The sequence below is a fragment of the Carassius auratus genome, unplaced genomic scaffold, assembly GCF_003368295.1.
Source record: "Carassius auratus strain Wakin unplaced genomic scaffold, ASM336829v1 scaf_tig00001658, whole genome shotgun sequence".
NCBI classification, from domain to species: Eukaryota; Metazoa; Chordata; class Actinopteri; order Cypriniformes; family Cyprinidae; genus Carassius; species Carassius auratus.
The window spans coordinates 68763-84034 of NW_020523378.1; the positions used below are offsets into that span (position 1 = coordinate 68763).

The 15272-nt window shown below is 34.7% G+C and overlaps 1 protein-coding gene across 1 annotated transcript; it reads left to right on the top strand.

The window, feature by feature from the left end:
• Nucleotides 1-429: 429 nt before the first annotated feature.
• Nucleotides 430-15132, top strand: LOC113069480 (GTP cyclohydrolase 1-like). Its single transcript, XM_026242577.1, has 6 exons — nt 430-900; nt 7494-7603; nt 9467-9522; nt 11493-11524; nt 11669-11753; nt 12787-15132. Exons 1-6 carry the CDS (start codon nt 564-566, stop codon nt 12911-12913), a joined length of 747 nt encoding a protein of 248 aa, XP_026098362.1. The 5' UTR covers nt 430-563; the 3' UTR covers nt 12914-15132.
• The last annotated feature ends 140 nt before the right edge of the window (nt 15133-15272 follow it).

A 15272-nucleotide genomic window follows, 5' to 3' on the forward strand; every position in this document is an offset into this window, starting at 1 on the left:
AAAGTACTCAGTGTTGCTTGCACACCAGTGATGAAATGGTGGCCTTCAAATGTGAAGTAAATGGTTTTCTGATGTTCATCGGAGGTCACTGAACTTTGATTTTGCAACCACACAGACATGAAATGAAACAAATATGTGCTGACAAGTTACTAGCTGTACAACCTCTGGGTTGCATGGTGCATTTTCACTTCAGAAATACTGCTTTTATATTTAATCATAAGAACATCATCACCCAAAGGTCTAGTCAATCCCCTTAGGTGGTTTGATCTGCCCCAAGACATCACTTTAATGTGAATGAGATCTCTTACTAGACACAGGTGGCCTGACGCAAGCACGTCTCTCGACCAATAGCAATGTAGCTCTTGTGACGCGGATGCCCCCGGCGACCAATAGAAACGCGCACGGATTAGCCAATGTTTATAAAATCACCGGCTGTTGCAAGAGCTCTGAGTTTGACAAGAGTATAACCGTTGAACTTCACTCAAATTTGTCCGTTACACCTTAAATTGTGTTCAGAAACAAACCCGATTTATAATAACCCAAGCCGACACTTTCAGGCAATCATGGAGCGGTCCAAACAGAAACAAATTAATAAAAATGAAAATGAAGCAGACTCCGCGATCAACGGACACTTTGACGGACGGGTGAAGATTCCCGGATGGAGTGCCGCCGGGACCCCGAGCACCGCGCCGTCCTCCAGCGTGATGGAGAGCTGGCGGGAAGAACGCACTCGCAGTCTGGAAGACAATGAGATGAGTCTGCCGAGCATCGCTGCGGCGTACACCACGATCCTCAGGGGGCTCGGGGAAGATCCGCAGCGGCAGGGGCTCCTCAAAACTCCGCGGAGAGCCGCCACCGCCATGCAGTTCTTCACCAAGGGTTATCAGGAAAAAATCGTCGGTGAGTTCGTTGCATAAATGAATGACAGCTGACAAGGCGTGCTTACTTATACTTTATATGTGTATTAAATTTATTTAAAATTATTATTAACGTTATTACTTAATCTTTACCCCCTCTGAAATGTCATGTTGTCTCTGAAAAACATTGAAAGCGAAATTTTGACTTTCGAAACAGAATAAGCGTGCTATAAATAAAACACATTTTTTAAAGTTAACTTTGTGTTACAGCAATTCTCAGTTTTATGACAGTAAGGGGGCGTTCACAGAGATGTTTCTGGGTTCAAACAACTAGACAGAGCGAGAGAGTCAATGGGACGGAATGTAGGGTTGTAAAAGTTGAACATTTTCATCCAAAAGTGGAAAGTCTGTCATCATTTAACTTAAAAGTACGACTTTCTTCAGTGAAACACAAGAGAAAGACATTTTGAAAAACGCTTTGCGGTGTGTCTCAATGACAATGAATGGTCACTGAAGATGTCAAGCATCTAAAAGGACTCAAAATCACCTCAAAATGGCCCTCAAAAGGTCCAAAGCTTATCCACTGTATTCTAGAGAGAAGATTGAGGAATGAAGAATTATTTTAGATTCTGGAATCGGAATTTAGTCATGGTTAACATGTTTGGTGGTGAATAACTTAAATGTAGCTAAAGGACTGTCAATGAAATCTTGGGTCTATAACTTATAGCTTCAGAAGAATAATGCAAGTAATGTACACTTTTGTGGTGAGATTAGGTCATTTTTGAAGCTTTACATTTATTTCATTATTGAAAGATCAACCAGGACATTCTTTAAATTCATGAAATATTTTCACAATCTCATATTTATTTTCAACACACTTTTAATTAATTAGTATGATCACATTCATATGTTTTCAGATCTTCCCTGATGATTAGGTTTAGGGATGGACTATCGTGCTTGCATTTATTCTTTCTTTCTAAAAATCGTTTCAATTTAAATCACTTTATATGATTTTATACTAAATTGGCACCTCCTAAAAGTTGCATTTTCTCATGAGATTGAGTTATTTGGGAGTTGTTTTGTTTTCTAATACAGATGTTTTTGTTTTTTTGTCCCACAGACCATTAATCTTTTACTTATGCAATGTCCAGCATTTCAGGGTAAAAGTATTATCCTTCCATGTGCCATTAATTTGATTAACTAGCTCAACAGGTACTCCGCCTCAAAGCGAAGGTTTATGTTGCATAATTGTTCACTGGTCACTCTCAGGCTGTTGTCTAAGTGGTTGAGCCAGGGTGCTGCCCACCATCACATTACCAACAACACTCCCACATAAACAGCACATCTGGACTTGGTTTGTGTAGCATTTTTAGGGCCCATGCACATGGAATGTATTAATGTTGCTTTTCTACCCCCCAAAAAACTCCTTGTTAAAGCAGACTGCCCTCAGTAACCACACAACACTTACATACTGTATGCATCACTTAAAAAGGGTCCATGGTTCACAGATGGTATAATATGCAGTGTCATGGTGAAGGGTGCATTTGATTAGAAATTTCTAGAGGAAGGTCTTTGTCTTTCTGTAATGGGATTGGCTGAAGTTTGCACCACCCCTGCAGTTTCCTAAATCGTTCTAGCAAAGTTTTGTGTCTCCACAGAAATACATTTAAAGTGTTGGAGGCAGAAAACCATTTGGGTTTGTGTAAGGCTGTGATGCATTTTCCCATTTTTATGCGTGCTGGTTGACTCAGTGGTTAATGCTCCAAGAAAAGGAAGCTTTTGGTACACTGTACAGTAAGTGCTTGAATGACGAAGGCCCACCTAGATCTTTCTTAATTGGTGATGTCAAAGTATATTCATCTCTGGGTTATAATTGTTTCATCTAGGGCTGAAATCTATATAGATGTTTTTTAAAGCCTTTTGGAATGCAATGTTTTTTTCATTCTCAATGTTTTTCAGTAGTTTTGACCAAACTGCAATTGTAGACCAATAGATTGAAAATACAACAGGATTATCTTTAAAATAATTCAGGTTTGGTTTTTACACTAACTGAACACAGGCAAATAATATGAATAATAATCATAATAATAATACATCAATGCAAGAATAAGCATTAGTGTTTACTTACATAATAATAATAATAATATATCAATGCCAGAATAAGCATTAGTGTTTACTTACATATATTTTACTAAAACATTTGAAGATGTACAATTTGTTAACATCACAATGGAGGATAGGTATATCTTTAAATTACTTAAATGTAGCTAGAAGACAATGGAAATTTTATTTTAATTTTGGCCTGTAACTCAATACAAAGATTATAATATAAAATAAAAAAAAAATAAAAATAAAAATGCACAAATCAAATGGGCCACTTTTATGAGTCTGAAAAAACTTTAAAATGTTCATGTTTGTTTTGAACTAATTAACTAAAAAATTATATGGTAATTGTATTATTATTACAACAAGCATCAATAGTTACTTCTATAATATGTAAGTATCTTAAAATGTCACACACCTTTAAATATGTTTGGGTGATTATGCAAATAAATAGTTTTTGCTGCTATTTTTGCACCATTTTACCATTTTATAACACATTTGTCTTAGTGCTCAGTTACTCCCCAGTCATAGACACTGATAAAAGGAAGGAATGATGGATTGTGAAATTAGAGAATTATTATGATGTTTTTATTACAATGCATTTATCATTATGTTACTTATAGTTTATGATTTTGTTTTGGCCTCGTCACATAAAACCAGTCAAGATCATAGAGACGAGTGATATTGCTCAATTTACAGAGTTTAAGTAGCTCAGTACGGTCTCTTTTCTATATTACCCATCATTCTGCTCTGTTGTCCCCTGTCTAGATGGATGCCTGTCTCTTATTTAAGCGATGGAGAACAAGCCAAACCCTCTGCAGCAGTAACATTATCCTTAACTAGAGCTCTGCTGGTTGACATCTTCGCAATTTCAATGGGTTTCTATGGTTACTTATTGTATTCCAGGTGTATTTTTGTTCAGTGTGTAAGCAAGTTTGTGTTTAATTGAGTGTGTGTGATGGTAGCAGTGAGGCTGAAAGATGACTTCATGGAGACGTTGATTTGATTTCTTGTTCTTTTCTGTTGGTGCCACTGTCATATGTGAGACCTTTGCGCGTGAAAGCGGCTGTTTGTTTAGGACGTAACAGCTGCTGCCCTCAGGTTAAATTCAACAGATGCTCAGATCAGCTGTAGCATTTACACAACACTGCATGCATATATAGTTTGCTCGGTTTCTGAAAAGCATGCGGGTTAGTTACCAAACTGAACGGTAAAATGACCAGAATCTGTTTAAATATTAACAAAGGTCTTTCCTAGTTCTGGGAACCATGAAACAACATCGGAAAAAAAGCTTGTTAAATCACTTTTATGAGGGATACTATCAGTTTGTCAGGGCTGTTTGCATAACTATTATTACTATTGCTCATAATATATATATAAGGGTTTGTGGGTTTGTGAAAAAAAAAAAATTATATATATATATATGACTCATGTCCAACCCTCTAACCATTAGGCCACGACTTCCCCATATATATATATATATATATATATATATATATATATATATATATATATATATATAATATATATATATTTATTTTTTTATTTTTTCACAAACCCTTAAAGGGTAAGTTCACCCAAAAATCGAAATAATGTTATTAATAACTTATGTCGAGGTCGAATAACCTCATGTTGTTCCAAACCCGTGAGACCTCAGTTCATCTTCGGAACACAGTTTAAGATATTTTAGATTTAGTCAGAGAGCTTTCTGTCCCTCCACTGAAACTGTGTGTACGGTATACTGTCCATGTCCAGAAAGGTAAGAAAAACATCATCAAAGTAGTCCATGTGACATGAGAGGGTCCGTTAGAATTTGTTGAAGCATTGAAAATATATTTTGGTCCAAAAATAACAAAAAACTACGACTTTATTCAGCATTGTCTTCTCTTCCAGATCTGTTGTGAGAGAGTTCAAGTGTAGTGATATCCGGTTTGAGAACATATATAAATATATACACACACACACACGTACAGTATTGTTCAAAATAATAGCAGTACAATGTGACTAACCAGAATAATCAAGGTTTTTCGTATATTTTTTTATTGTTACGTGGCAAACAAGTTACCAGTAGGTTCAGTAGATTCTCAGAAAACAAATGAGACCCAGCATTCATGATATGCACGCTCTTAAGGCTGTGCAATTGAGCAATTAGTTGAATTAGTTGAAAGGGGTGTGTTCAAAAAAATAGCAGTGTGGCATTCAATCACTGAGGTCATCAATTTTGTGAAGAAACAGGTGTGAATCAGGAGGCCCCTATTTAAGGATGAAGCCAACACTTGTTGAACATGCATTTGAAAGCTGAGGAAAATGGGTCGTTCAAGACATTGTTCAGAAGAACAGCGTACTTTGATTAAAAAGTTGATTAGAGAAGGGAAAACCTATAAAGAGGTGCAAAAAATGATAGGCTGTTCAGCTAAAATGATCTCCAATGCCTTAAAATGGAGAGCAAAACCAGAGAGACGTGGAAGAAAACGGAAGACAACCATCAAAATGGATAGAAGAATAACCAGAATGGCAAAGGCTCAGCCAATGATCACCTCCAGGATGATCAAAGACAGTCTGGAGTTACCTGTAAGTACTGTGACAGTTAGAAGACGTCTGTGTGAAGCTAATCTATTTTCAAGAATCCCCCGCAAAGTCCCTCTGTTAAAAAAAAGGCATGTGCAGAAGAGGTTACAATTTGCCAAAGAACACATCAACTGGCCTAAAGAGAAATGGAGGAACATTTTGTGGACTGATGAGAGTAAAATTGTTCTTTTTGGGTCCAAGGGCCACAGGCAGTTTGTGAGACGACCCCCAAACTCTGAATTCAAGCCACAGTACACAGTGAAGACAGTGAAGCATGGAGGTGCAAGCATCATGATATGGGCATGTTTCTCCTACTATGGTGTTGGGCCTATTTATCGCATACCAGGGCTCATGGATCAGTTTGCATATGTTAAAATACTTGAAGAGGTCATGTTGCCCTATGCTGAAGAGGACATGCCCTTGAAATGGTTGTTTCAACAAGACAATGACCCAAAACACACTAGTAAACGGGCAAAGTCTTGGTTCCAAACCAACAAAATTAATGTTATGGAGTGGCCAGCCCAATCTCCAGACCTTAATCCAATTGAGAACTTGTGGGGTGATATCAAAAATGCTGTTTCTGAAGCAAAACCAAGAAATGTGAATGAATTGTGGAATGTTGTTAAAGAATCATGGAGTGGAATAACAGCTGAGAGGTGCCACAAGTTGGTTGACTCCATGCCACACAGATGTCAAGCAGTTTTAAAAAACTGTGGTCATACAACTAAATATTAGTTTAGTGATTCACAGGATTGCTAAATCCCAGAAGAAAAAAAATGTTTGTACAAAATAGTTTTGAGTTTGTACAGTCAAAGGTAGACACTGCTATTTTTTTGAACACACCCCTTTCAACTAATTGCCCAATTGCACAGCCTTAAGAGCGTTCATATCATGAATGCTGGGTCTTGTTTGTTTTCTGACAATCTACTGAACCTACTGGTAACTTGTTTGCCACGTAGCAATAAAAAATATACTAAAAACCTTGATTATTCTGGTTAGTCACATTGTACTGCTATTATTTTGAACAATACTGTATGCATGTATAATTCAATATCACTGTAGGGTGCCTTTTTGCCATGATAACATAAAAATGGCAATGAAAGGGTGTGTTATGTTAGGCTAAGTTTTTATATTCATAACAAAAGCATTACTTGGCTCTTAAAATAATTTTTGTTTGCTTCATTTTTGTATGAGAATGCGTGTTATTTTGCTATGTTCAATGCACTGCTCATAAATTTTAATAAGTAGATTATAGTCAAATCATAAAATGTAAAAATGTTGTTCTCCTATTAGTATTTTTGTTAAATAAGAGATTAGTCAATTTGAGTGTGTTGATCATTTGGTAATAAAAACAATATTTTTATTTAATTCAAAAGAAGAGTTTGTCCATGTCCCTTGAATGGTTGCTATCATAAGGAGTTTTGCATGGACAAACACTGCTCAGGTTTTTTTTTTTTCTTTTAGAAAGAGTAAAAAAGAAAAAGAGTTAGGATTTAGTTTTGTGATAATAGCAAGTGATAATAGGGATAATATAATAAGATAATAATATAATAAGATAATAGTTATAATGGCATAATACCTGTTGGATGCACCTGTTGCTGAAGTAATAATATACATAAAAACAGCCTGAAAAGGGATTGCTTTATACCGTCTTGATCGCACAGTGACTAAACAGAAGTGCCAACAATGCATGTGAGAGTCACAACTCAACAAGCCCCTGAAGCCCAACCAGCAGCCATGTTTCCACAGAAACCTTCCCCAAGATAGGGGCCAGGAAATTAAAAAGCCCCACATGAAAAGACAAGATAAAACAATGATATGAGCTAAGAGAAATGACACAGGGCCACAACAGGAAGAGCGTACGGGGGGAAATATAATGATTTCATGATGTCATCAAGTGTCATATCTCTCACCTGATGGTGACCAGTCTGATCTTCTTGATTTATTTGTTGTTCCTCTTTGCAGATGTCCTGAATGATGCAATCTTTGACGAAGACCATGATGAGATGGTGATTGTGAAGGATATTGACATGTTCTCCATGTGTGAACATCATTTAGTTCCCATTTTTGGGCGGGTAAGAAGAATAGTTTAACCCTCATTAACAACAACATTCACGTCACCTTTGCACTTTGCAATACAGTTTTTATGACCATATTTGAGAGACAAAACTTCTTTGGTGTTAATGTAGTTTTAAAAAGTAATTAGTCACCACTACCTTATTGTAAAAGGGTTTAAGAAAAGTCTTTTTTTTTTCTAAAAGTTCATTTTTATTCAAGTTTAAAATTGAATTGTATTATTAATTTATTATATATATATATATATATATATATATATATATATATATATATATATATATATATATATATATATATTATACAATGATTAAAATAAATTATTATTAAGATGAAAGTAAGCCTATATTAGGGACTGTACATTTTTTGTGTTGTTGCATAATTTTTATGAAATGTAATGCAAAAATACATCCAATTCTCATTACTATAATGTGGTATATTATTGACATTAATATTTTGAAAGTATCACTGCTCAAATAAGTTATTTTAAAAGGTATTTTAAGTCAACATATGCTGACTTTAATCAGGATTGATTTAAATTGATGAATTACAATAATTTTAAAGTAGTGATATTTAATTAAATGCTTAATTAAAATGAAAATAAGTTTCTTTCTATCTTAAATATGTCTTGTAATTGTGGGGTGTAATATTCCTTGTACATTTCTTTGTGAGATTCACTCACGTTATGGCAGCTTCCTGTTTTCTGATATACCTGGATAAAAAAGAAAGCTTATATGCAATCAGTCAATAACCAAGTTAATTAGTTATAATTAAATCTAGAAAGTAACAAGGACAAGTTGGAATATCGGGTCTGAGATCCACTCAAAAACAATGCCCACTCTTGATCCTCCAGGTTTGACATTTAGTTCCTCCCTCCGGCTCACAGCACTGCAGGTGTCTGCCATTTAAGACAAAAGAGACACCGTCGATCCTGTCACGCCGCAAATGGCTGCTGATGATAGACTGAGCCGTTGCAATTTTGTTTGTCAGATGTGGTTGATAGCTCCCTGTCGTCATCGGCGCGGGCCCTTATCCCTTCTCATCTATTTACCTCGCCGCATCTGCAACAAGATAATGACTCACCAATTTCTTTCAGAGCCGTGCGCCCGTTCTCTTTCATTTTTGGTCTTCTTGCTTGCGCTTCAGCATCCACTGTCTTCTTGATTGTCCACACAACACTCTTAGTGTCCATCACAAACACTGAGCCGAACAGTTGCGCTTTCTTTTACACTTGAAACATATCTTCCCTACAGCCACCGCATCTCTTACCTGTTGGTCTAAAATGGATTAAGTTGCAAAAAGCACTTTGCTCATTTCCCCGGTGCTCTGTAGTTTTCGGTAAAGCTCTTTAAAGGATGTTGATTGGAGAAGGCCAAGAGGGTTCGGTGACGTGCAGGATTATCGCATCAGAACAGAGAGCAGAAGAGGGAAAAAAGAAAATCCTCACATGTCTGCTGATGCTGCCCTTTCTCTGGGCCGTTTCATCAAATTGTTGGTGACATTTGAGTTGGACGGTGGAGAGGAGGTTAGGTCGGGGGCTGCCACTTCCGAGCATATGCACAGATACAGATCTCTGCGTCTTTATTTATTGTAATACATTTAGAAGTGGGCAATATGGTGAACATTTTACGCAAGTTATTTCGCAATAGTGATATTTATTGTGTGTATATATATATATATATATATAGAGAGAGAGAGAGAGAGAGAGAGAGAGAGAGAGAGAGATGGATAGATCTCATGCCATGTAGCTTGCTAGTGCTGGTGTCCAGTTTGTTGAAAACTAGTTGTGAAATTGTTGTGCATATAATTCTCATGTTTTGTTTGTTTTGTCTTTCTTTTGTCAGTTAATGTGTTGTTTTTTACAGGTGCATATAGGTTACCTTCCAAACAAGAGGGTTCTTGGTCTGAGTAAACTAGCAAGGTAGGCAAAATGCACCCAGGTTTCTCATATAAATATTAAAGAACAACCTTTTTCAAAAATCTTTAGGTTTTTTTTTCTTCTTTTTTTTTCACAAACAGTGGCCCCAAAAAGTATCTGGATACTTAAATCTCTTCCATCTTTTCCCAGTCCATCTGAATGTGATTGTATTAGATAACAAAATACAGTCCTACATCACATTAACTGCTACTAACTATGTTCTACTAATGTTTGACCACCAGAAAGGGTCCAAATTAAATTTGCCTTAATTTTTTTTTTAACAGTACATTTTATAAACCTTTTTAAATTCTATTTTTCAAAAAATAAATTCCAATTACAAATTTTATATGTGGTCAGTATTCTTTTTTTGAAAGGAAGAAATTAATACTTTTTTAAATTATTTAAAATTGTTTTGCTGTATAAATGCAGATTTTTCCTTTTGTAGAGTCCTTTAAAATCATATTTCTATATAATGATGTGAATTGTTTTTATGATGCACTTTTGAATCTTAACGGATTCCTTCATGATCTTGCAAATTTATTTTGCCACAAAGCAGCATGTTTTATTTATTTTTAGTGAAGTCGGCTGGATTTTCTCGAGTAAAGTGGATTAATGGCTCTCTTCCCCTCAGGGGTGTTGTTTGTCTGTGAAAGCAAGATGCACATGCCTGTGTGTGTGTGTGTGTGTTTGAAGCAGTGAGAGTATAAGTGTCTGTAAGAGGATTAGACACAATGTGTGAGTGACAAAGAGAGGCTTGATCCAATCTGACCCCAATACCTGTGGCTTAGCCATTTCACCATGTACCAACCGTAACACAGCACTCCACTGATGAAGACATGACAACAGCAGTCACGTACTGGAGCTCTCAGCCGTACCACACACACAAGACTCATTTCTGATTACGGCTGTAGTCGTGACAAGAGTCTGACTCTTCTAGTGTAGTGCAGCAGATCAAATGATCAGTCATGAAACAGAGTGTGATAATAAGTTACATCTGATATTATATCCCAGCAGTGAAAATGATTTATTGTGTTTGTTCTGTTCTCATGAATATTGAATAGATGAATAAATATACTGTGAAAAAATGGAAGGTGAATGATAATCTATAATGATTATGCAATTTAATTGGCCATATCCCCACTCTGGAGTTTTAAATTCACATGCAATTTAATAAATATACTGTAAATAATTATAAAATGACTTTAAATACAAATTATATATTCTATAAGATTATATATGCTACCATTTAAAAGTTTGGAGTCTGTAAGATTTTCTGTTTTTGAAAAAAAATCTCTTATGCTCGACAAGGCTGTATTTATTTTATTAAACAAACTGTTAAATTATTACAATCTAAAATAACCTTTTTTATTTATTTTAAAATGTATATTTTGTCTGTGATGGAAGAGCTGAATTCTCACTGCATATTTTCTTATCAATGTTATTAACAGTTGTGCTGCTTAATTTTTTTATTCTTTTTGTTGAAAACGATTTTTAATTTTTGGCATTCTTTGATAAAAAGATCAAGTTCAACAGAACAGCATTGTTAAATGAGAATATTTTGTATCACTATAAAAATCTTTACTGTATGCTTGAATTGATTTGAATTAATTAGCTGAATAAAATAATTTCTTACTGACCCTAAACTTCAAAATGATAGTGTATTTGAGTTATAATATTACAGATTTATACATATTTTCTATAAATACACATATTATTATGTACTTAAATGAAATATTTTCAGTTAGCAAGTGTCTTAATTGAAAGTGTGCTTTTTGTTAGTTAACATTTAGTATTTTTAAATAAAATATATAGATTTTTAGTAAATATACCCCTGGCCCAGGTTTTATATCATTAGCACCAATGACTAAAATCCCCGAGCAATGAAGTCTTCTCAAGCCACCATCACATATCATGGAGGTATATTGTGTATAAATCTAGCTCGATTATTAACTGTGTTTTTTGTTTTGCACCAGGATTGTTGAGATATACAGCAGGAGATTGCAAGGTAATGGTCTTTTTTCCTCAAACAAACAGTAGCATGTAGTAATATTTATTCTATTCCTTCTAATCCTTATTTGTTTCATTGATAAACTTGAAAGGTTCACACTGAAGTGTTCTCAGTAGTTCTGGTCTGCTTGTCTTGTTTCAGTTCAGGAGCGTCTCACCAAACAGATTGCGGTGGCCATCACTGAAGCGCTGCAGCCTGCTGGTGTCGGGGTGGTGGTGGAAGCTACGTACGTACAAACTCAGGCTCAGCTTTCCATTTACAATGTAATGACAAGAGTTCCAAGTGGAATTTGATTTTACGCTGTAATGCTAGGAAAGACCAAATGTCAAGATGTATTTATTTTCTTTACTGAAAAAGAATATACAATTATATTTTATTTTACAATGTAAAAGGTATGAATAATCCTCGTTATTTTATTTTATTTTGCAATTTAATAAGTATTAACAGACCTCACAATTTTTTTACAGTGTAATAAGTATGAGAAATCCTCAAGATTTTATATTTAATTTTATTTTATATTGTAATAATAATGAACAATCCTCGTTTTTTTGTTTTGTTTTTCTATTTTTTGTTTGTTTTATTTCACAATGTAATAAGTATGAATGATCCTCAAGAGTTACTAAATTGTATTTATGTAAAAAGTATGATCAGTCCTTACTATTTATTTTACAATTCTTACGTATGAGCAATCATTTAATATTTAATTCATTTTATTATGTAATGCTAAGGAAGACCTAATATCAAGATGTATTTATTTTCTTTACTGAATAAGTCACAAGTGGATTTTTTTTATATTTTATTTTATTTTACAATGTAAAAAGTACAAACAGATCTTTTTTCTTTTTTTAAAAATGCAATAAGTATGAGCCATCCTCAAGATTTTATATTTTATTTTATATTTATTTATTTATTTATTTTACGATGCAAAATAAAATTAAATAAAATAACTCTTGAGGAATGTTCCTACTTATTACTATGTAAAAAGTATGACCAGTCCTCACAATTTATTTTATTTTACAGTTTAATATGTATGAGCAATCCTCAAGATTGTATTTGATATACAGTGTAATGCTAAGAAAGACCAAATATCAGTATTGAATTTTCTTTCCTATTGTCCAGTCACAAGTAAAATTGTATTTTATTTTATAATGTAATAAGTATGAACAATCCATTTCTTTTTTTTTCGTACATTTTTTTTTAATAATGTTATAAGAATGTCCAACGCTCAAGATGTATTTAGTCTCTTTGCTGTTCTCCAGTCACATGTGTATGGTTATGCGAGGTGTCCAGAAGATGAACAGCAAGACTGTGACCAGCACCATGCTGGGTGTTTTCCGTGAGGACCCCAAGACACGAGACGAGTTCCTGACCCTGATCCGGAGCTGAGAGAGTCCGTGTTCATGCCAAAACAGTCTGACCAGCCCTCTTCTCAAACACCTCCCTGGACCCAAGGAGTCTTCTCTGGTTCTGCCTCCGGACGAGGCACTGCTGCTGTGTAACATACTGTCCCACCTGCCTCTGGGATTGTCACATCAGTAACACCGTCTCCTCTGTATCACGTGTGTGTGTGTGTTTTGTGCACGTTTAGTCAGTAGAGCTTTTGGAGCCTCTATTGATGGGACCGTGGCTATAACTGTTACATGGAAGCATTGTGTTTTTAAAGGACATCCTAGATTAGCACAATTTGACCTCACTAAACTGACAAGCACCAAACCCACCGCAATTTGTTTACATCTCTTTCCGGTTGGGTCACATTTGCGCTCTATTAAACACAATTGAGCTGCTTCAGATACGCAACCAAGCAGTTTTATTTTCACGCTTCTGAACAGGGAGGTACATATCATTCAGAGTATTCAATTTTAGTACTGGATGCTACTAAATGTGACCCCTGGACCACAAAACAAGTCTTAAGTGTCAAGTTTTCAAACTGAGATTATCTGAAAGCTGAATAAATATGCTTTCGACTGATGTATGGTTTGTTAGGATATGGCAAAATTTGCATATACAACTATTTGAAAACCTGGAATCTGAGGGTGCAAAAAAATCTAAATATTGAGAAAATCGCCTTTGAAATCTTCCAAATGAATTCTGAACAATGCATGTTAATCAAAAATTAAGTTTTGATATATTTACAGTAGGAAATGTACAAAATATCTTCATGGAACATGATCTTTTCTTAATATCCTAATGATTTTTGGCATAAAAGAAAAATCAATAAGTTTGACCCATACAATGTTTTGTTTTTTTGGCTATTACTAAATTTAAACCCCAGCAACTTAAGGCTGGTTTTGTGCTCCAGGGTCACAAATGCTTACTGAATGACCACTAAATGATTTCCAATATTTATACACCTTGATATTTACAAGATACTTCAAAGATGATCATGGTATTATATTAGTATTGTACATGTCCAAAAAGGGCATAGTATTACGAAGAACCACTTTTTGTTAGTGAATAAATCCAGACCAATTTTATTGTTATTTTACTATGTGTTGAAAAGGTATTATGGCTGTGCTGTCTTAAAATGTTATATTTAATATAATGTGTGCTGTGCATCCGTCAATAATTGTGCCCAGACCAAAAATACCATCTGCTCAAAAGGATAGTTCACCCAAAAATGAAACGTGCCCATATTTATTCACCCTCATGCTGTCCCATGAACCCAGACCCAAAATTATATATATAATTATACACACAATTTATCGTGCAAGGAAAAAACAACAATCCTTCAAATATTTTCCTTTTTGTTAAGCAAAAAAAAAAAGAAGAAAAAAAAAACTGTTAGTGTGAGTAAATGATAACTGAATTTGCATTTCGGGTGAACTGTCCCTTTAAGTGTTATTTGAGCTCATTATTGACTGTATTCATGTGTTTTGTGCAACACTATTATTTTCTGTTTCAAATCAGCCGTTGAGTCTGCTGTGTTGGATGTTCTGTGATAAAGTGATAACCGGCTCCAGCCTTCTGAATGTCCTGTCTGTATAGCCATTGATGTTGTTTATGCTTTTATTTGTTAGAAAAAAAGACCAACCTGCAGTCGAGGTCAGCTTAGTATCTGATTTTGCACATTGTGGGTTTCACTTACTGTATGAAGAATACAGAACATGGCTGTACTGATAAATGTGAGCTTTATAATTAAAACAGGATTAAAAAAGATTGAACCCAACTAAAAGATATTTTAAGATTTAGTAGATCATATTTTGTACTTTTCTTCTGACGCATGTTTACCTGTACTTGGGTATGTGCCTTTGAGTTAGAATTTAAACTACATATTTATCAGGGTAGGTAGAAAAATATGTTAACCTCAGAAACATTGTATTGCCTGTGTAGTGACTTTTTATTATTATTATTATCATGAAACATTGTTTGAGTGATGTTCTGCATTCATGATTTCAGATGAAACTGAGCCAGACGGTATCGGAGATGTTATGTTACATTCATATCATATCAGTGGATTCATTATGAAAATGAGCACTTGATTTCGAGAACTGAGTGTTATTCATGTGGCCTTCTTTAACCAAAAGACTCAAAGAGCCTTTCAAATACTTTACTATTGATGTTCATCATTATTTTCAGCTTAAAATAAAAACAAATATTGTGTAAAATATATAATGTTCTGATTATTATTATTATTATTATTTTTTTTAAATGTATTTTTGTTGAGGGGTAAGGGTGGATCACACAAATGTCATATTTTACCTTAAATTCACAAGAAAAACAAGACAGTTGAAAGACATCACCCTCA